Source organism: Candida dubliniensis, chromosome 2 (genome assembly GCF_000026945.1).
Source record: "Candida dubliniensis CD36 chromosome 2, complete sequence".
Taxonomy (NCBI): domain Eukaryota; kingdom Fungi; phylum Ascomycota; class Pichiomycetes; order Serinales; family Debaryomycetaceae; genus Candida; species Candida dubliniensis.
The window spans coordinates 2,001,713-2,023,700 of NC_012861.1; the positions used below are offsets into that span (position 1 = coordinate 2,001,713).

General features: G+C 33.8%; 8 protein-coding genes across 8 annotated transcripts; 5 read left to right on the top strand and 3 right to left on the bottom strand. All coding sequences in view use genetic code 12, as the record gives it.

Annotated features, from left to right (window-relative positions):
- Positions 1-603: 603 nt before the first annotated feature.
- CD36_23800 (eukaryotic peptide chain release factor GTP-binding subunit, putative) lies at positions 604-2,772 on the top strand (the record flags this gene model as incomplete). The annotated part of the gene is made up of 1 exon (XM_002418809.1): positions 604-2,772. The coding sequence occupies one exon, from the start codon at positions 604-606 to the stop codon at positions 2,770-2,772; it is 2,169 nt and encodes a 722-aa protein (XP_002418854.1).
- Positions 2,773-2,846: 74 nt separating this feature from the next.
- Positions 2,847-3,950, bottom strand: CD36_23810 (arginine metabolism regulation protein III, putative; the record flags this gene model as incomplete). Its single annotated transcript, XM_002418810.1, has 1 exon — positions 2,847-3,950. The coding sequence occupies one exon, from the start codon at positions 3,948-3,950 to the stop codon at positions 2,847-2,849; it is 1,104 nt and encodes a 367-aa protein (XP_002418855.1).
- Positions 3,951-4,933: 983 nt separating this feature from the next.
- CD36_23820 (protein sso2 homologue, putative) lies at positions 4,934-5,821 on the top strand (the record flags this gene model as incomplete). Its single annotated transcript, XM_002418811.1, has 1 exon — positions 4,934-5,821. One exon carries the CDS (start codon positions 4,934-4,936, stop codon positions 5,819-5,821), a length of 888 nt encoding a protein of 295 aa, XP_002418856.1.
- A 1,318-nt stretch (positions 5,822-7,139) lies between these two features.
- CD36_23830 (2-isopropylmalate synthase, putative) lies at positions 7,140-8,861 on the top strand (the record flags this gene model as incomplete). Its single annotated transcript, XM_002418812.1, has 1 exon — positions 7,140-8,861. The coding sequence occupies one exon, from the start codon at positions 7,140-7,142 to the stop codon at positions 8,859-8,861; it is 1,722 nt and encodes a 573-aa protein (XP_002418857.1).
- Positions 8,862-9,392: 531 nt separating this feature from the next.
- Positions 9,393-9,977, top strand: CD36_23840 (conserved hypothetical protein; the record flags this gene model as incomplete). Its single annotated transcript, XM_002418813.1, has 1 exon — positions 9,393-9,977. The coding sequence occupies one exon, from the start codon at positions 9,393-9,395 to the stop codon at positions 9,975-9,977; it is 585 nt and encodes a 194-aa protein (XP_002418858.1).
- Positions 9,978-9,986: 9 nt separating this feature from the next.
- Positions 9,987-12,947, bottom strand: CD36_23850 (phosphatidylinositol 4,5-bisphosphate 5-phosphatase, putative; the record flags this gene model as incomplete). Its single annotated transcript, XM_002418814.1, has 1 exon — positions 9,987-12,947. The coding sequence occupies one exon, from the start codon at positions 12,945-12,947 to the stop codon at positions 9,987-9,989; it is 2,961 nt and encodes a 986-aa protein (XP_002418859.1).
- Positions 12,948-13,241: 294 nt separating this feature from the next.
- Positions 13,242-13,955, bottom strand: CD36_23860 (conserved hypothetical protein; the record flags this gene model as incomplete). The annotated part of the gene is made up of 1 exon (XM_002418815.1): positions 13,242-13,955. One exon carries the CDS (start codon positions 13,953-13,955, stop codon positions 13,242-13,244), a length of 714 nt encoding a protein of 237 aa, XP_002418860.1.
- A 3,240-nt stretch (positions 13,956-17,195) lies between these two features.
- Positions 17,196-20,375, top strand: CD36_23870 (conserved hypothetical protein; the record flags this gene model as incomplete). The annotated part of the gene is made up of 1 exon (XM_002418816.1): positions 17,196-20,375. One exon carries the CDS (start codon positions 17,196-17,198, stop codon positions 20,373-20,375), a length of 3,180 nt encoding a protein of 1,059 aa, XP_002418861.1.
- Between the last annotated feature and the right edge of the window lie 1,613 nt (positions 20,376-21,988).

Here is a 21,988-nt window from a genome sequence, read left to right on the forward strand (position 1 = left end):
CTTATACAAATAGAATGGTTTGGATTGAATATATTTGTAAATATTTGTATAGTGTCGTCGATATTCTATAAAACTAGAGGAAAGGATGGGAATACAAAGCCGTAAAAGTACTATAGATAACAACAAAAAAAAAAAATGGTGGGGTGAGTGGGCGAGAGAAATCTGTCCGAGAAATTCGTCGACGTTGAGCCTCACCCTCAAACAACAGAAAGATCAACATGACCCAAAGTTAAACCTGTACTTTGTCTTTCATCATTAATTACCATTGAGAATATGTTTCTTTCTTAATTTCTAATATAAACACAAGTTTATAACCTAGTGTGTGAAGGGGTATAACCAAATGAAACCCCTCAGGTACACATTTGGTCACGTGCACTCATTGTAATTAGTTCATCAATACAAATTTTTTTTTTTTTTTTTCTTTTTTGAAAAATCTTTTCATTGCTTGGAATGAGGTCTTCTAATAAAAAAAAAAAGCTAACAAGTTTCAATATAATTGATTCCTTTTATTTTTTTGCACTCACTTTTTTGTAGCTTATTTATACTAGTTATAACTCCAGGAGAAAGTATTTAGTTTGCTAAAGGGAAAGAGAAACTACAGTCATGTCTGACCCACAAAATACTCAGGATCAATTGTCTGGTGCTATGGCCAATGCGTCATTGAATGGAGATCAATCCAAACAACAGCAACAGCAACAGCAACAGCAACAACCTCAGCAAAACTATTATAATCCAAATGCTGCTCAATCTTTTGTTCCACAAGGTGGATACCAGCAGTTCCAACAGTTCCAGCCTCAACAACAACAACAGCAGCAGCAACAGCAATATGGTGGATATAATCAATACCAGGGAGGTTATCAACAAAACTATAATAATAGAGGTGGATACCAACAAGGCTACAACAACAGAGGTGGATACCAACAAAACTACAACAACCGTGGTGGCTATCAACAATATCAAGGATATAATCAGAATCAGCAATACGGCGGGTATCAGCAATACAATTCGCAACCTCAACAACAACAATCTCAGGGTATGTCGTTGGCTGATTTTCAAAAACAAAAAACTGAACAACAAGCTTCTTTGAATAAACCTGCTGTAAAAAAAACCCTTAAATTGGCAGGATCTTCAGGTATTAAATTAGCAAATGCTACAAAGAAAGTGGATACCACTGCCAAACCACAATCTAAAGAGTCTTCACCAGCACCAGCACCAGCTGCTTCTGCTTCTGCCCCTCAAGAGGAAAAGAAGGATGAGAAAGAAGCTGCTAAACCAGCTGCTACTGAAACCAAAAAGGAAATTCCTACACCAGCTGAAACTAAGAAAGAAGCTACTCCAACTCCTGTTGCTACAAAGGAATCCACTCCTACTGCTTCTAAAAAGGAGTCAACTCCAGTTTCAAATTCTGCTTCGGTGGCAACTGCAGATGCTCTTGCCAAAGAACAAGAAGATGAAGTAGACGAAGAAGTTGTTAAAGATATGTTTGGTGGTAAAGATCATGTATCTATTATATTCATGGGTCATGTTGATGCTGGTAAATCTACTATGGGCGGTAACATTTTATACTTGACAGGATCTGTTGATAAACGTACTGTTGAGAAATACGAAAGAGAAGCCAAAGATGCAGGTAGACAAGGTTGGTACTTGTCCTGGGTTATGGACACCAACAAAGAAGAAAGAAACGATGGTAAAACCATTGAAGTTGGTAAAGCCTATTTTGAAACCGACAAAAGAAGATACACCATTTTGGATGCACCAGGACACAAAATGTACGTGTCAGAAATGATTGGTGGTGCATCTCAAGCTGATGTTGGTATTTTGGTTATTTCTGCAAGAAAAGGGGAATATGAAACTGGGTTTGAAAAAGGTGGTCAAACCAGAGAACATGCATTATTGGCCAAAACTCAAGGAGTCAACAAAATCATTGTTGTTGTCAACAAGATGGATGATTCCACTGTTGGTTGGTCTAAGGAAAGATACCAAGAATGTACCACCAAGTTGGGTGCATTCTTAAAAGGTATTGGATATGCCAAAGACGATATTGTCTACATGCCAGTATCTGGTTACACTGGTGCTGGGTTGAAAGATAGAGTCGATCCAAAGGATTGTCCATGGTATGACGGACCTTCCTTATTGGAATACTTGGATAATATGGATACCATGAACCGTAAAATTAATGGCCCATTCATGATGCCAGTCAGTGGTAAAATGAAGGATTTGGGTACAATTGTTGAAGGTAAGATTGAATCTGGGCATGTTAAGAAGGGTACTAATTTGATTATGATGCCTAACAAGACTCCAATTGAAGTTTTGACCATTTTCAACGAAACTGAACAAGAATGTGATACTGCTTTTAGTGGTGAACAAGTCAGATTGAAGATCAAGGGTATTGAAGAAGAAGATTTACAGCCTGGTTATGTGTTGACTTCACCTAAAAACCCGGTTAAAACTGTCACAAAATTCGAAGCCCAAATTGCTATTGTGGAGTTGAAATCTATTTTATCCAACGGGTTCTCTTGTGTTATGCATTTGCATACTGCTATTGAAGAAGTTAAATTTGTTGAGTTGAAACATAAATTAGAAAAAGGTACCAATAGAAAATCCAAGAAACCACCAGCATTTGCCAAAAAAGGTATGAAGATTATTGCTATTTTAGAAGTCGGTGAGCTTGTTTGTGCAGAAACTTACAAGGACTACCCACAATTGGGTAGATTTACTTTGAGAGATCAAGGTACAACCATTGCCATTGGTAAGATTACTAAATTGTTGTAAATTTATCACAAGTATGTTGTTTATACATATATAAATAATTGTTAAACTTATAAATACTTCTATATTCTTCTATTCTAGTCGTATTTTTCAAGCAAAGTTTTGAATATGTCAATCAAATTCTCAACTCCTTGAACAATATTCTCGTCGTACCCTTGACCTTCAACAAATTTGGCATGAGCAAAATCAATGAGATTCAACGAACTTAATGGAGTAAACGGTTGTGTCTTTTGTCGTTTTGTATTGTCTTCCTTTGTTTCTTCGTGTTCGTGTTCGTCTTCTTCTTCTTCTTCTTCTTCTTCTTCTTCTTCTTCTTCTTCTTCTTCTTCTTCTTCTTCTTCTTCTTCTGCCATTTCTCTTACTAGTGGGTTGTACATATCATAATTGTCGTCAGTAACATTTTCCCATTTCGTTAAATCAGATTCATAGATGAACAATAACGACCCAGAAAATATTCTCACCTCATAGTCCAATAAACAGTTATATAATAACTGAAGACGTTTATAAAACACAGTTAATAATCTTTTAACGATTGGTTTGGGTAAGTGATTATTAAAATATAATTCCAATCCCTCCTTCACATTAGCCTTAGTTAAGGACCTGCCATAGAATTTATTAAATTCAAGATATTTATGGTTATCGATATCATTTATATTGACAGACACAGACGAGTCATTCATATTCTCGTATAGTTCATTAGCTGGTTTAGCATCTGATGTCCCGTTGTAGACTTTCATACCACAAATTCTAAAATTTAAACTCCCACTAGTAGTCGCATCACTGACTTTTTGTAACCTAGCAATCTTCTCTGGAGCAGTAACCTCATCATCGGTCAATTTGGCGCCCAACTTGATGTCCAATATACTAGGGTGAGTAAAGCCATGGTACGAATTCAGTAGCACAATGTATTGTTTATCTGATGCCAGTTGATCCGGACCTGTTGTTTGATTTTTTGATATATCTCCTTGGGTTAATGTCCCCATAAATGTAGGCATCCAATGAGACAACTGGGACCCTAATGAGGCATCTTCAACATCTTGGTCGTACAGTTGAACTTTGGTATAGAAATCAATTTCTTGCTGAGCAGTTAATTTGATGAACAATGAATCAGTAGCAAGGCAGCCATCATGACCAGCAGCTTGATGTTTAGAAGGTGTGAGTGAATCTAAAGCCGGGATCATTTCAACCTTGTTCTGTTGAGTTTTGATAATAAAGATTTGTGGGTGTTCAATTCAAGATAAAAAAAAAAATACTAGTAGCTCAGAGATAATGTTTGATTCTCTACAGGTGCGAAAGAAAAAGTGGGATATTACCATGTTATGGGGACCCGTTTGATATGAAAACAAACTGTAAGGTCAATCAATAAAAATGACAAATAGTCTTCAATATGCTATTTTAAAGACTCTATGTAACCACTTCTTTGTTTTCTCTTTTTTTTTTTTGGTCCCCAATTTACTTGTTTAATTTACAAATGGACTCAGCCTGGTTTGATATAATACATTGAGTTTTGTTTTGTACGACACAAGACACTGGTCATTACTCTTTTACAGAATCTTGCCGGTCCAGATCAGGGGGCGGTGGGCGGTGGGCGGCGGAAGGCAAATAAGATTATTTACCTTTGTTTCCCACAGATGAACTGTAAGTCGTCGTTCCTTTCACCACACCTGTACGATCTATTGATAATAATTATACTGAATACCTTTTGAGTTTGATTGGAGGGCCAAATCAGGTATCGCTCAATCATTACGAAAAATTTTCGGGCAATTCTTTTTTTAGTATACTAGGTCAACTTCAGCATTTTTTAGTGTCAACAAACAATCTAAGAATGAACACGAACAAACAATTTCGAGAATGTTGAAGCGTGTCTTAGTATGAAATGTGTGTGTGTGTGTGTGTGACAAAAAAAAATTATTCAAGGAAAAACAGACGACCTGAAATGCTGTTGGCTTTTTTTTTTTTATTATTTTTTTTCTCCAACCCTACACACAAACGTAGATATATAAAATTACTTGACAGAATAGACGTTTGGTTACAATATATATATATATATATCTGTCTTAATAAACTCATCCCAGAAGATACACCTACTCAGTTTGGTTTTTGATTTTTTTTTTTTTTTCCCCATTCACATCCATCTAATTTGACATTTGTTTAACCAGAAAACATGAGCAACCCGTATCAGAATTCCCATAATGGTTATCAACAAAACAACTCATATGAGTTGAACAGTTATCCTAATAAACAATATTCTTCATCTAATGAAGATGACTTTGTTCAATTTATGAATGAGATCCAAGACATAAATTCACAATTAGATAATTATTCCAATATAATCAATCTTATTGACAACAAACAGAAAAACTTTTTACATGGGTTGGATTTGAATGATGAAGATACTGAATATGACTCAAAACAAATTGAAAATTTGGTCAATGAAGCCCAGTCTTTGCAATTAGACTTGAAAAATAGAATCAAAAATGTGCAAACTCAAGCCGTTCATTCCAGAGACCAAACCAAAGTTGATCAAGCTGAAACTTGTAGAAAGAGATTTTTAGATTTAATTCAAGATTATAGATTGGTTGAAGCCAGAAACAAAGAAAGTACTAAAGAGCAAGCTGCCAGACAATATCAAATAATAAAGCCAGATGCTACTGATGAAGAAATCAAAGCAGTAGTAGAAGATGGCTCTCAACAATACTTTCAACAAGCATTAATGCAATCGAATAGAAGAGGTGAAGCCCGTTCAGTATTAAACGAAGTCCAAGTTAGACATCGTGAATTATTGAAATTAGAAAAAACAATGGCTGAATTGACCCAATTATTCCATGATATGGAAGAATTAGTTATTGAACAAGATCAACCAATCCAACAAATTGAGGAACAAGTCGGAGCTGCTCAACACGACATTGAACAAGGGGTCGGTCATACCAATAAGGCAGTGAAAAGTGCCAAATCTGCCAGAAAGAAGAAATTATGGTGTTTTTTCATTTGTCTTATTATCGTTATCATTTTAGCTGTCATTTTGGGTGCATACTTTGGTACAAGAAATTGAGTTTTGTGGCTTTATTCTTATGTCCTTGATTGTGGTTATCTAAGGAAGCACGGTAATAGTATTGTCTTTTGTTTTGTTTTCAACTGCTACAATCGCAACTCATGAAGTTTAATAAAGACAATTTGACTGTGCAGTTGATTTAGACATAACATTTTCAATGGGATATATTCTGTTGAATAAAGAAAGATGAAAGCAAGCACCAACCCATTAAGGAAAACTTGGTTTCCATTCACCATTTTCTTGTTATTTTTATGTTTTATATTTTAATCCTTTATACTTTGATTGTTCTTTTTGACTCTTAGTTTAATATTTTTGTTTTTTTCACCTTCCCGTTTTTAATATAAAAAGTCATTCATATATAAAGTGTTGCATATGTTGAAAGATGTGCCGTAATGGTAAAGTGCTGATGATTGTAGAATATACCTTGGTTCTGGAAGTCTCTTGTGGGATCCGAAAAGCTCTTGGACTCTAACTTGTCTAGTACTGGAACATTAGCTAAAGTGACCAATTATGGCCAATGGCATAGTTCATTTTAATAATAGTTTACATCAATCATTTGATTCGCAACAAGGTTTACTAAGCGGAAGTTTTTTTTGGAAGAATTTTGCAAAATATATCCACCAAAAAATACGTTGGCCCTAAAAACCACCTTTTCGGTACCATCAAACAAGTAATATGTATTTTCAGCCAGTCGCCTGACTTTACTTTGTAACTCCATCATGCCCACTTATTGTTATCGATATTCTACTAAGAGAACAACTATAAAGAGGTTAGACAAATTCCTTACCAAAAATATGACACAGTTAAAATTAACCGTCAATAACCGAGTAGGAAACAACTTCATTAACAATTCAAAGTTAAAATAATTGATTTCGGTTGATCACCTGGTAAGCTAAAATAATTATCTTAGACAAAGGGAAATATAAAATTGTAACAGATGATGGTTGCCTGAACCGGAGCGGAGGGACACAAGAAGTTCATCCTAAGCCGATTTTCACATACAAAATTGGTTTTCTTTTCTTTGTGTTTACGTAATCAGCAACTTATTCGATTGTGTGTGGGGATAAAAATTTTTCAAAGTACTCCTCCACCTCCCCTTTGCCATAGTTTGGATAGTACCGAATGCACTACCAAATCGAAGAAAAAGAAAATTTCAAAACTCCTGACTCATCATCAAATAGATTTGCTTGATTTATAAATCTGTATAATATATATTTGAAAAAAAAAAAAGTGACCAGGTTTTATAAATATTCTTTTTGCCTTTTTTTTTTTTTAATTTTGGTTTGTATATCTAATCGTCTACACTTAACTGTTCATCATGCCTATGTTGAAAGATCCTTCAGTGAAATATAAGAAATTTCCAAACGTCAATTTGCCAAATCGTCAATGGCCATCAAGAAGCTTGGATAAACCACCAAGATGGTTATCCACTGATTTGAGAGATGGTAACCAATCATTGCCTGATCCGATGTCGATTGCTGAAAAAAGAGAATATTTTAAAAAATTGGTTGATATAGGATTCAAAGAAATCGAAGTTGCCTTCCCCTCGGCCTCACAAATCGATTTTGATTTCACTAGATTTGCGGTTGAAACTGCACCTGAAGATGTTTCTATCCAAGTTCTTTCTCCTTGTCGTCCTGAATTGATTGGTAGAACTGTGGAATCCTTGAAAGGAGCTAAAAAAGCAACTGTCCACATATATCTTGCCACTTCTGATTGTTTTAGAAATGTTGTGTTTGGACTTTCGAAAGAAGAATCCAAAGCCTTAGCTGTGAAATGTACCAAATTGGTGAGACAATTAACTAAAGATGATCCTTCAACTGCCGGTACAGATTGGGATTTCGAATTTTCTCCAGAAACGTTTTCTGACACCGATTTGGATTATGCTGTTGAAGTATGTGAAGCAGTCAAAGAAGCTTGGGGACCATCAGAAGATAAACCAATCATATTTAATTTGCCAGCAACGGTTGAAATGGCTACTCCTAATATATATGCTGATCAAATTGAATATTTTGCCACTCATATCACTGAACGTGAAAAGGTTTGCATTTCATTACATCCTCACAATGATAGAGGATGTAGTGTTGCTGCAGCAGAATTAGGTCAACTAGCTGGCGCTGACAGAGTTGAAGGTTGTCTTTTCGGAAATGGTGAAAGAACCGGTAATGTTGATCTAGTCACATTGGCATTAAACTTATATACCCAGGGGGTGTCACCAAAATTAGACTTTTCTGATTTGAATTCGGTCATTGATATAGTTGAAAAATGCAATAAGATTCCTGTTCATGCAAGAGCTCCATATGGAGGGTCTCTTGTTGTTTGTGCCTTTAGTGGATCCCATCAAGATGCCATCAAAAAGGGGTTCCTGGCTCACGAAAAGAAAAAAGAAAAAGCTGGGGGCAAAGAAGTTCATTGGCAATTACCTTATTTACCATTGGACCCAGAAGATATTGGAAGAACATACGAGGCTATTATTAGAGTGAATTCTCAATCTGGTAAAGGTGGTTCCGCTTGGGTGATTTTAAGGAATTTGGAATTAGACTTGCCTCGTGGCTTACAAATTGCCTTCTCTAAAGTGGTTCAAGCACGTGCTGAAGTTAAAGGTCAAGAATTAACCAATGAAGAATTATGTGAATTATTCAAACAAGAATATTTCATTGATTACGATGATGATGCACCAGAACAATACTTTAAATTGGTAGATTACTCGATATCTACACCAAGTAAAGGGATCAAGGAAATTCAAGCTGATATTGAAGTTAACGGTAAAGTTGTCTCCATTAAAGGTGAAGGTAATGGTCAATTGTCTGCCTTTAATAATGCCATTGCCAAATATTTGAATATCGATATTGATGTGAAACATTATCACGAACATTCTCTTGGTGAAGACTCAAAGGCACGCGCCGCCACTTATATTGAAGTCTTGGTTGATAAAAAAGTTGCAAGATGGGGGGTTGGTATTCATACAGATGTTTCCCAAGCTTCATTCTTATCTTTGATATCTATTTTGAATGGATTGCATAAAAATAAGAACATTTAAGGACAGGAGAAATATAGGTTGGGGGGAGGCGGAAACGGGGAGATATAACCTTTATTGGATTCTACAAACAACATGAATTATGGTATGTAATTTTTTTTTAAAATGATCTTATACCACCCTATCTAAATTTTTCCTCCTTGTTGTTTTAGTTCAATTGTTTTAAGTTTTCGGTTAGGCACTACTAAGTATAACTTTATTAATCATTGTTTGAAATTTTGTTAACTGGGCACATTGTTGCTCAGGACTGCCCTCTGTTAATTTCTCATCGTGTAAATTTAATAAGTAAATAAATAAATCAGTATTTATATATTGTGTTTTCGTATTAACTACATTTTTCAGTCGCACCACCACGACTACCACCAACGAACAAAGAAACAAGGGGAAAAAAAAAACGGGCTTAAAGTTTGAAAGAAAGGAAAAATAGTCAATTGTGGTCGTATTAAACAACAGCCATAAAGATTCCAACATACTTTGATTTCTTTCTTCTCCTTTCTTTACCATTAGGTTTATTTCACGTTTTATATTTTTGGCATGACTCAAGATATTCAAGGCTCAATGGCAGATGCATTCAAGTATCTTAATGATGCTGAGAAACAAGCTGCCAATTTGGAGAAAATGCTTGATGCATTTGAAGCTAAATTAGATTCCATATTGAAAGATGCTGAGAATATCAATAAACCAGATGAAATTGAACAGCAGAATGGGTTTGACGATGAGGTTGAATATACAGATGAAAATGAAAACGAAAATGAAAATGAAAACGAAGGGGATAATGAGGAAGAAGGTGACGAAGACGAAGAAGAAGAAGACGATGTCGATCCAAATGAAAAAGAACAAGATGATAAGAATAACAACAAGGAGGCAATTGATAGAAATGAAGATTCTAAAAAGGACAAAAGTAATTCAAGTTCAACTACAGCTGTACAAGATACCAAACTAAAGGAAAATGAACAATCAAAAGAAGAATTGGATCCAACTAAAGAGAACGATACAGATGAAAAGACTTCAAAAGACGATACGGCAGATATCAAGGATACTACTAATGCAAATGATTCAATTAACGAAAAACTAGCTACAGAGGAGTCAATTGTTGCGACGACCAAGTCTGATGAATAAATTAGATACTCAATTTTGAATCGCTTCTAAATCATTTTTAGAAACAAATTCAGGCTCGTTACTTTTTTCAAATGGATTAATTGGTCGCCATGGATTCATTACCATATTATCATCTTCAAGACCTGGAATTATAATTTTTGCAGCTTTACCCCCTTCTAACCACCATTTTTGTTTATCAGAACTTGGCGGGGGTAAACTAGCGTCTTTTTCTTCATTTAATTCTTTATTATCAAATGACTTCACTAAAATATCAAATATACCATTATGATTGTCTTTGTAGCTTTTATATATTTCGTCAGATAGATTCTTTTTAATCGTGTGGTTTATTATTTTAACTGTAATCTTGAATGTAGCATAAACTGGTCGATGATCAGAAAACGTCAAGTTTTGACAAGAATTGTACAGTAATGGTTTTATAAGATTCTGTCGTGAAAGATATAATATACGATCTGTCCATGCTGGGATTCTTTGCTTTTCACTTGTATCGTAAACTTTGGTACCTTTATCAAATTTATAAGTTGGCGGGAAGTTGATTTCTTGTTCTGAGAAAAATGGGAAACTTTCACCACTTGCCATTTGCTTATTCAATTGATCAAATTCAAAGATTTTGGCATACAATTTTTGTAAAATCATCGGTTTCACTTGGTCATTAGTCAAATCAATTCTGTAATTGAAATCACCCAACCAAATAACAGCATCATGATTTTGAATATGTCGATTTTTCGAAAACTGAATTCCTTTAATTAATGATTTATAGTTTTGATGTCTCTCCTCAATGTTGCTTAACCCTGCTGCAAGATGAGCTGACACAAAACAGATAGTAGTATCAGAAAACTTAAAACTCACGGCTATGCCCCCTTTATTTGCTGATACCCCACCAAGGCCGGTTTTTTTGAAAGAGCATTCAACAGTGGAAACATACTTCACCTGTGATTCCTTCACGAAAAAATACAAGGCAACCCCTCCTAGTTGGCCACTCCACATTACCATATATTTGTTCCGTTTTTGCAATACGCTCAAAATCTTTCTTTCCCATTGAGTTTTGTTTCTGAAATCGGTATTCACCATTTGTCCTGCGTTGAGCACCACAATTTCTTGTAGTCCAATAAAAATCAAATCATAATCGTTTTCCTCAGGGTATATCCACTTTTCAATATCACCTTCATAAACTGATCCATTTACATTGAATGTCGATGCATAAACTGATAAATCTAATTTTGATGTAAAATCCTTGGCACGCTTGTTCAACTCCTTGTTAACATAATTATGGATTGGATTAAACATAGTAACAGGAGATTGGTCTTGCAATCGACCCAATAATTTGAGCATAGCAATTTCATTCGGTTTAGACTCAACAACACCCCCAAAATACTTTTTCGTTATATGTGACTTGACAAAGGAAGACTTGATTGAATTATGTGAGGTATGTAGCTTATCACTTGTTGAGGCAAAATTCAATGTTAATTTAGATATCCATAAATCATTTTCTTCCCATAACTGAGCATGTTTTATGTATAGCTCTCGATCCAATTCCAACCCAATGTCTCTAAAAGCCAAATCTATAACTTCTTGACTAATTATCTTACTAAGAAAATTGGCCTTGTTAAGACTATCAAAAGAATTGATTCGAAATACCCCCAACTGTTTACCAATAAAAGAATTTGGCTCGCTGTCATAAAATGAAGCACCAAAATCTATTATTGAGTTCGAAAGTAGCGACACTATATCATATGGATTTTGTCCTGAATAACCAATTTTTTTAATTCTAGAAGATGCAACAGGAATACGGGTATATAACACTTTATACCCGGTATCAGGAGAATCTTTGTTCTGTAAAAAGTACTTGAGTTGTTCCTCATAGGCAGAGTTTAACACGCCCTTGTAAGATTTATCCGACAATGCATTAAGAACATGAATGTCTCCGTATTGAGATGAAAGCCTATCGAAATGTCGAACAAGTGCTTCTTGCGAAGCTTCAAAAGAACGAGGGAAAGCAATTTGCTTCCCGTTGGATGCTAGTATAGTTTTCGTTGAAAAATTGTTTTCCAATTCCCAATACATAGGCACATTCCCTCTAACGATAACATAAGACAAACAGAATTTTTTAGTATAGATAATTATTTCCGATTCCAAATAATTAGAAACATAGCCATCACCATCACTGCCCCAATCTCCAAAAAGTGGTCCCTCTTTTGCACAACTCTGCTTTGATATCAAAGTCATCAAGGCTTCATTCCCACCAACAGTAGTGTTGACAGTTTTAGCATAGCCTCTCACGACAATAATGAGAAGCCCCGATTTGTCTATAATCTTTTGTTCAGCAGAAGACATTCTCTTCCTAGTTTCTATCAACTCCTCGGTCATGAATCCGTTCCACATAAACGACTTGAAATAAGAAGAATCTGCTATCAATTTATAATCACTGCTGACAAATCCACGTTCTTGAAGATTCGAAGTCATATCAAACTGCTTAGAATAATAAAATGCACCACTCGACAATAATCGTTGCACAGATGCTGCAGGATATCGCAATCGCTCCCGTTCTTGGTGGCTCATACTTTCATATTCTTTATCGAGTAAATAATCGTACTCGTCATTGTTAATGCAATAAAATTCTGTATCAGTGATTTTATAAATTCTGTCGGTAACCGTTGCAGATGCTGTCCACTCGTCTCGAGTTATAAAGCCAATAAATGTTTTCCCCTTGACATTTAGTAGTCCCAATAACCCTAGTAATCCACCATATTTTGGAGTGATGTCTCTATACAAGCTCAAATCTAGATATTCTTTTAAAACAAACTCGACTAAAACTTTTGTATCTTTGTTTTGATCTTTGTCTTTGCTGTGTCCACTCACTAAACCCTTTAGGCCATAATGTTTATATGTCGGCGAAGGATGTCGAATGATCAATGCATGAGTATTTGTAGTAATAACAAACGTTCTAGGCTTTTCTATCAAATATAGTCTCATTGCTTAAGAAATGTAGTAATATTGATTGTGAAATCACCGCCGAATAAAGGTTTGCATAATTTCGCCAAAAAAAAAAAGTAACTAAAAAAAGACAAACACAACAACAAGGGAAAAAAAAAAAGAAAAGAAAACGACATTACGTAACAATCACATAGAGAATATTCAAGATTAATGGTACAAAGTTGGTCAACTATATAGTTTTAAACGACAGCAACTGCCTCCAAATTATTATTTAATACTACAATTACTATACACACATCATCTGGGGCAATAAGATATTACTACCCATACCGTTTAGTTAACCTTCTTGGTTTTCTTTTGTTTTAAATGAGATTCTGGAATCCAATTAGTATCATATCCAGTAGCAGCAGAAGTACTTGCACTGGCAACTGGACTTGAAGCTTTAGTAGATGTCTTTTTAGCTTTAACTGGGGCAACACTTTTGAAATATTGTTTACCCCAAATTTCATAACCAACATATAATAACCCAGCAAAAGTAACTAACAATACCAATTCCAAAAAGATCAATCTTGGATCGAAAAATGAAACTGCAGCATCAACAATAGTAGCCAATTGACCACGACATGGAATCACTTTAATTAAACTATCTTGAGCAATGAAAACATGAGGGATCAATTCATAATTAGCCGGGATTAAATCAACATTAATCTTTTGATCAAATTTAATTGCTTCACCAGGTGGAACAGCAATTGGACCAACTTTCCCTGTAGTCAAATTCGTAACAATTTCATTATTGATGGGGTTTTTGAATTGTCCAGTAACACCCACAACGGTGATTTCGGTTTCTTCATTATTATTGACAACGTATTGAAGAGTGACAGTGTCTCCATTTTCCCAATTGGCGACGTCGTTTTGAGATAATTCTGGAGTTTCTTTAATGACATAATCAATAAGAATATCGACGGTTTGTTTAGAACCAGTAGTTTCGTAACCAGCTACAGTGGCAATTGTAGCTGCAAATACAGTAAAGATAGTAGATAATTTCATTGTGGTGTTTGGTTGTGGTTATGGTTGTTGGGGAGATTGAAAAAATAGGGACACCGTAGCCAAAATTTTGAGAAAATGTAAATTAGTTGAGAAAATAATCCCTTGAGACATTCTTGAGTTTTCAAAAAGTCGTCGGTTACTTTTTTTTATTTTGCGCTCTCAACTAGCATTTTGTGTAATTGTGGATGCACCTTTTCAAGTTTAAATTACACAAAACAAACTTTTGGTGAGAGTGTGATATTTTATGCCGTATGCAAGAATTCTTATTCCTTTTTGGGTAATTTTCTTTAGTAAATGTTCCAAATCCATATTACTGCAAAATGTCATTTTAACAAATATAAAAGTAGCCTAATCCACCCAAATAATTTTTATTTTTTTTATATATTTTACGTTTCTTTATTAATAGTCAACAATTTCCTACCTAACATTCAATCAACATATACTATTAACAATCTACATTGTTTTCTACATAATTCATTAATTCATCATATCTTTTTCAATTTCATTAATCTTCCCTTTATTATCAATTGACAGGAACTATATAAAGATTTGTATTACAATTTAAAAAAATTAAAAATAATTAAAAAAAAAAAAAATAATTAAAAAAAAATTGTATAAGGTATTTAAAATCTTCCTGATTGATTATCAAACCATCTTCTAATTAGCCCCCCCCCCCAAAGTTACTAAGAATTATTCATATTGTATGTTTTTATCCATAATTCACCATTTATTCATTCATTATATCACCATATATGTACAGTGTTTTCATCATTCTAATTAGTTATGACGGTGGCTATATGAGACAAGGTGTGCTAAATACAAACCATCAAGCTTTATAACTGATTCTAGGGGCCATCTATAATTCTACTGATTGGGTGTATTATTCAATTTGGCATTGAGTCAAGCTATTTGTCTTTTTTCACATCTACTAATTGGTTAAATTATTAGAGTGATCATTTTTTCCGTGTTTCTAACTACAATTCCAGATTATTGATTACAGCTTGTCAAAGACTAAAATTGCAGTACAATTGCATGTCCAACCATTAGAAATTAAAAAATATCTTAAAGGCCATGGTACTGAATTGAACCATTCAATTGTCCGAAGTAATTAGTTGTGCGACAAGTTGACCCTTCTTCAATTCGGGTATGTCATTTTGGTTATAAATTAAAAGACATGATATAATGCAAATAAATAACTGATTGCCAGTATGGAATATGGCGGCCATTTTCCGGATCATCCAGTTATACTGTGATGATAAATTCCTTTATTCGGCATATATTCATGTGGTTGTTTTGGTAATGCTATAATTATCACTAGGTATATTTTCACTTTTTGGCTATAAAAATATTTCGTTGTTGACTTCGTCCAGGTATACTGTGATGCTGCAATAATTTATCTTTGCTTATTTTATTAAAACAAAAATGAGGATTTTTGCTTTGTTCAATGATATCTAGCTTCTTTGAGGTAAATTTCAATAAGTCACAATTTTAATGCAGTCTACCAAAATGATACTGCTCTCATTTCAGTGCTACCAACTGCTTATTTTAACCGCCGAGTCCTTATTCCTGTTCTGTTTCAAAATTGGTTTCTGCTGATTTATGTTTATCATTTTTCAACAATTCGGGTATTGTTACTTTTATTATTTGTATCAAAAGGTCTACTTTAGTATATTATCATAATGAAGTTATCTATTTTAAAAAAGAATAAGAAAAATAAAACAATAAAAAAAATAAAAAAAAAATAAAAGAATAAAAAAAAAATAAAAGAATAAAAAAGAAAAGAATAAAAGAAATAAATGAGAAGAATGTTATCAGAAGGAATTGGTCATATGCTGGATTTAATCTGCTATTCTTCTAGGTTTAAATTAATCTAACAACATATTTAATATGTTTAATGAGTTTCAAGTTCCGTACGGTTTACTGTTGCTGTTCAAATATGGGTGTGGCGCTGCTGAAGGGATTAACTGCCATTGATTTGGTTAAATTATACTAAGGGTTCTTATTTTCAAACTAATAAATCATAGGTTCATTATTATTGCCAACTATGGGCAGGTTGTCATGGTGGTGGCAGGGGATGGGAATGATTGGCTGTTGTAAACCTTTAACTAAGGAGGTGCTGCGGAATTTATAAAGAGACAGCGATGGTTAAATATGGTAAATTGTTGTGCGTTGTCAGGTATTCCAGGATACTTCGAATAAGAGGCTACCGAAGGTGTAGAGGTGTTCAATGTGATTAAGTTGTTGAGCCAACTTAACAAAAAAATATGGGAATGGTAGTTTTTTGGTGACTCTTGAGTGAAGTCAGGTTGCCAGAATATGAATGAGTCTCTAGTGGTCAAGAGTAGAGGGTTAACAGCTCACGTTAACTATGGACAGTTAATGGGAAACGAGAGGTGCTGTTGCCAATAAAGCGCGAAGGGGTATTTTCACCATTTATAGGTTGTGGAATGCTATTTCTGTTGCTGGTGGTTAAGAAATATTAGAAATCGGTCTCTATTAATCATATCCATGTGGTTCAAAACAGTTGTTACAACCCAGAACTGATGGTATTTCTATTAGCTTTTACGCAATGGTAGGTGGTTGAACTGCGGGTGTATTGGGTATACAGAAAAAAAGTAGTGGGGTATTAATCTTTATTATGGTCATGTTGACGCTACCATGTGTTCTGCATTTGTCAGATTGGATCTTTTTATTTAATCTGCGAATGAAAAGCTGCAGGAAACTTGATATAGTAGGTACAATTGGAGGATTATGATTATACCTGCTAGCTAGTTAGTATAAATTAGTATCAACTTGGTTCATATTTCAGAATTTCTGGTGTATTGTTGTGCTGTATCAATGGCCAAAGACCGTGTTTACTGGGATACTGTTCGTACTAATACGGCTTTAGTTCACATTAACGGTGTGATCAAGTTTAGACTAATCTTTATTTATAGTAGATTTCTGTTTCTTTTGAGGGTAAATACTTTATCAAGTAATTGTATAGGCAAATTGAATACCGCGAATTATAAGAGTTGTTTTTGTAGTAATTAAAACAATACATTTGCTTTGGACATGTCATTGGAGGGTTTCAACACTTAATGAAACCTTATTTATACCCGTTGTATTCAATTTCATTGTTTGAATTATTCCCCAGATGTATTATGAAAACAGTACGCGTCTTTTTTTTGATATTTATTTAGTATTCTGAACTGTTTATTATTCTGTATACTTGGCACCCACCATTTCATCAACGAAACTATGTCAGAATCTACACCAGAAGTCAATACTATAAATGGCAATGGCCAAGATCAAGATATAAACATCACTACAGGTACAAACATAAAAGAATCAAAAACAAAACCTTCGAAGGATTCAGAAAATAAGTTATTAAACGAAAGGATGACTAAATTGAAGGACCTTATGGTTCAAAGTTATAAAATCCTGGATATTCCTATTAATACTGGCGATGTTTCCACTATATTGGAGCTTCCAGATTACATTAAGGAAAACAAAGAAAATGCTAAATTACTGGCCATGAAAGCCAGTTGTGATCCAAATTTTCGATTTCCAGTCTCTGATAAATTTGATCCCATTATCAAATCGTTTTTGCAATCAAGTGAAATTACACTGGTACTTCAAGATGCACATCATAGTTTTATTTTATTATTGCTTTATCCTGAAATAGATGATTTATTTTGCAAAAAAGTATTCAGCCAAAAGTACTTGGACACTAATTTCAACTTCGAAGAATTCTTAAAACTTTTCGGTAGTACCAATACAACTGGGGAATCATCCAATAATGCCGAAAATACCCAAAACTTGGGCGTGGAAGATTACACTGAACTGTCGAGTTCTAATGCAACTAATGACTCATTGTGTGTTTCTGAACAAATTCCTCCATTATCAGTGCAGTTACATGATTCAAATATTCCAGCACATGTCCGGTTAATGAAGTTCATTTTCAGCGATTCACTTCCTGATGATTTGAGAGCAGGAAAAGTCACAAAAGAATTAACATATGAAGAGTTTGCTCAATTCATCAAAACTACTGAAAAGTATTACAATTGGATGACACCAGTTAAGCAGTATCATAAATTCCTCTTCAAGTGTGATAGATCTGGAACAAATGGCTCTTGTACTGAAACAAAGAAAATTGGATGTGAAGCTAATATCAAGATTAAATTTATTGATGAGAAATATTTAGAAATGGAATGGTCTCCTCGTCACAACCATTCCTTTTTTGATAAAAAGTCAACGGTTTCAGATAGCATACGAAAGGCTGCAAGAAATTGGTTAGATTTTCAGATTATTATTAAGAAAGAGTGGTCACAAGTCCAAAACCTTTTGCCTAGATTGCGGTTCTACACAAATATAAAAGTGTTAGACCAAAATCTAAAGATGGATTACTCTTTCTTTATTAATAGAAAACGAGCCATTGAAAAACAAAAATATCAATTATCTAGCAGCCTACATCCGCTGCTACAACAGTGGGAAACAAATTTGTGCCAAAAAGGATTTGCAAACTACACCACCCGTGATGGGTGGTGGAGTTTTGCATTCCTGTTGGAGGACCAACTAAAAAAATTACTTGACTTCGGTCAAGTGATTTTTTTGGATAGCACCCACAAGGTTGCTAAAGGTTTTAAAATGAATAATAAGCAAGAAAATGTGTTCTTGTACACAATTATAGTATTACATCAAGATACAAAACAGGGGACTCCAGTGGCTTTTCTTTTGACAAATTCGGAAAGAGCAGATCCATTAGAAACTTTCTTGAGAGACTTACGTGGAACTGGAAAATTTAATCCACAAATCTGTTGTATTGACTGTTCTGCAACTGAAACACTGGTGATAAAAAAGGTTTTTGCTGATAAAAAGGATTTAAAAATTCAATATTGTTTTTTTCATTTAAACAGAGCTATACAGAAAAGAGTCGAGAGTCATATAACCATAGATAAATATGTCTCAAACAATGAGTTATTAGTAAAAAAGGGATTATTAAGTACTGAATCTAGAGATAATATTAACTGTCAAGTTACAGAAGAATGTGAAGCAACTGATACTTTGTTAGAACAAGAAATTTCCAAACTTATTGAAGAACTCCAAAATAATGGAGAGTTTGCAGAAGATGAAAATGATTTGGATCTCCCCTTAGAGTCATTTATAAGGGATAGCCAGTTTATCAATTTGGTAGAGAATCAAGAAACTACACATGCAATAAATCCAGATTTGCAAAATTTTTCCTTCTTGGACTCCACTACTGTAGAGTATTTGAATAATCCTCCAAAGGATCATTCGGATATTCTAAAAATCCGAAGATTAGCTATAGAAAAATTTCATGAAATAATGAATTCAAGTACAAAAACAGATTCTTTAAATAAAATTGAAATCTACAAAAAAGCTTTCAATAAGTATCCATATTGGATAGCCTATTTTAATTATTGGCTTTCTAGGAAGGATTGTTGGCTTAGATCCTATTCTTCTTATCATGACAGCACTCATTTAACCAACAATTACATAGAAAGTTATCATAGAGTTTTCAAGGAAAAATTTTTAAAGGGATCTTCTAAGTTGAGAGTTGATACTGTGATAGGCATTCTAAGTGAAGCTGTTGTCAGTTATTATGTCCACAAAGAAGCTACTGCATTTGCTGATTTTACAAATGGTAAGGAGAATTCAGCCAGAACAAAGCATAAAGAAAAGGTGGATAAAATCAGTGAACAAACAATTGTTGATATGGTATCTGTTATAAATGATAGTTCTTACAAAGTAATCGACAATGATAAAGAATTTAATGTTACATTAAAAAGGCAGTGCTATCATTGTGACTGTGATTCATACGGCCCGATCAATTACTGCGAACATATTTATATAGTAAGACGGTTTGAATCATTTAATGCTGACAGAAGGATCAAGAAAAGAAGATTCCAAGAAGTTAGCAAAGCCCCAACTGAAGCAAATACCTATATTCGCTATTTGTTACAAAATTCAAATAGTGAAAACATTCTTGAAACTACAACGGATGTAGGGCCTGTATTGATAGGGCCATTATCAGGAGAATGCAGGTATATTGAGGCACAGTCACATTTAGATGACAGAAATTGGAGTTTACCAATGGGAAAAGTTTCACCCAACCTATCTGTCAATGAAGAAGCCGATGGAAATATAAATGATGATTATGGTGATGAAGATGATGGCTCGTTTGATTTTTTTAGTGAAGAAAATAATGCAGACATGCAAACTGCGTGGAATACTTTTTTGAAAGCTTACAATAACAATAAGTCCAAGTTGAATAATGATGAAAAACTAGAAGTGACTAAAAAAGTTTGTAATGCTTTATATGATGAGGCAAATAGATTGAATGGAAACTCATCTAATAAGCAAGTTAGGCATAGATATGCTGCTAAAGGAAAGAAAAAACGGAAAACATCAAAATGAAAACATCAGTTGTTCATAAAACTATTATTTATTAGAATTATATCATGAATGTTATATTAGACTATGGTAAATCAATTATTTATAGTAAGTACTCTTTGATCGATTTGATTAATTATTGGATAACAAAGTAATACGCAACCAAACATAATCCATTTATCCCTCATGGATTAAAATTCAAATAAAGCCATTCCCAATTTATGATTCAACTTGGATAGTTTTTCTACTATACCTTATTGGGACCATTTAGTATTATGCAAACTATTACAAATCAACATTATCAAATGTTTGGCCAAATTGATACTCTTTATGTGCAATAATATATTATAAGATTAGGAGCTATTTCTAATTGCATCCCTGTATTTATCATTGAAAATTTGACTTGACTAGTCATGATATGGTGATATTGAGTAAAACAGTTAACTACTCATCGAAAACAATTAAATGTCAATGTGTACATTATTGCTCATGCTTCAAGAAATGGCAAAGATGCTTAATCAAATCCAATACAAACAATAAAAACTCTTATCTGTATTTAGTATTCAAGTTAATTACCTTGTTCTTCATGAAATTGACACTTTCCAAGCACAGAACATTTAAGTGGAATTCTTATGAGGAGCAATGTACAACAGAATTCAGTATAAAGACCCGAATAAATATTCATATAAATAAAATCATGACCCACTAAATTCAGATACACCAACAATGTTTTTGATTTGGAGGATAACTATAATAGGATTAATGAGATTGAATAAATATGGGTATTGGCGAAATACTGAAGACATTGTTTCCATCTAAATATTTCAATACAACTCATGATACCCACTAGTACTTGAAGGCTTCATTATATTCTTCGATAATCATTTGGCATCATCCATTGTCTTAATCTGTTACTGTGATATCAGCTCAACGAAAACAAAAATTGTAAAAACAAACACCAGAAACCTTCAAGGGCAGGGTTAATTAACTGCAATCATTTTCATTACTTCAAACGATTTGACGTAAACAAATAGTGATACTGATTCACATAGAAGATAAAACATTATCCCGTGAAAAATAAATGATGATTACTTGTATAGAAACAAATTGCCATAGTGTTTGGAAATCATTGATCAACACAACTCTAATCGAAAGAAAAAAAAAAAAAACTTCAAACAAATTTTTGACCCAACAAGATTTAGCTATCTAAATATATCATTCCAATTGACACTAAGGTAATCTTGAGGGTGGATCCAGGATGATTGAAAGGTCTATTGGTTGTTATAAAATATTGTTGGTAGTCATGATAAAGAAAAGTGGTGAGTAAGAAAAAATTTTTTTTTTTGTGATTTTTTTTTTGTTTTGTACCACCTCAGTATTTCAGTTTTGAGTATCGAACGACCAGTCAGGATTAAAAAAAATATCAAGTGTCAACAACTTGATATTTGATATTTTAAGGAACTAAATACAAGTTGGATTTGAGCGTCAAAATGGACTATTAAATGGCCAGTCGGGTATCCAAGTTGTCTGAAGCAAATTTAGCTTACACAGGTTAAATAATGAGATATCTACTAGCCGTTTTAGTAGAATAAAGTAATTGTATTGATGAAGGCGCTTGGTACAATAGTTTGCAATCT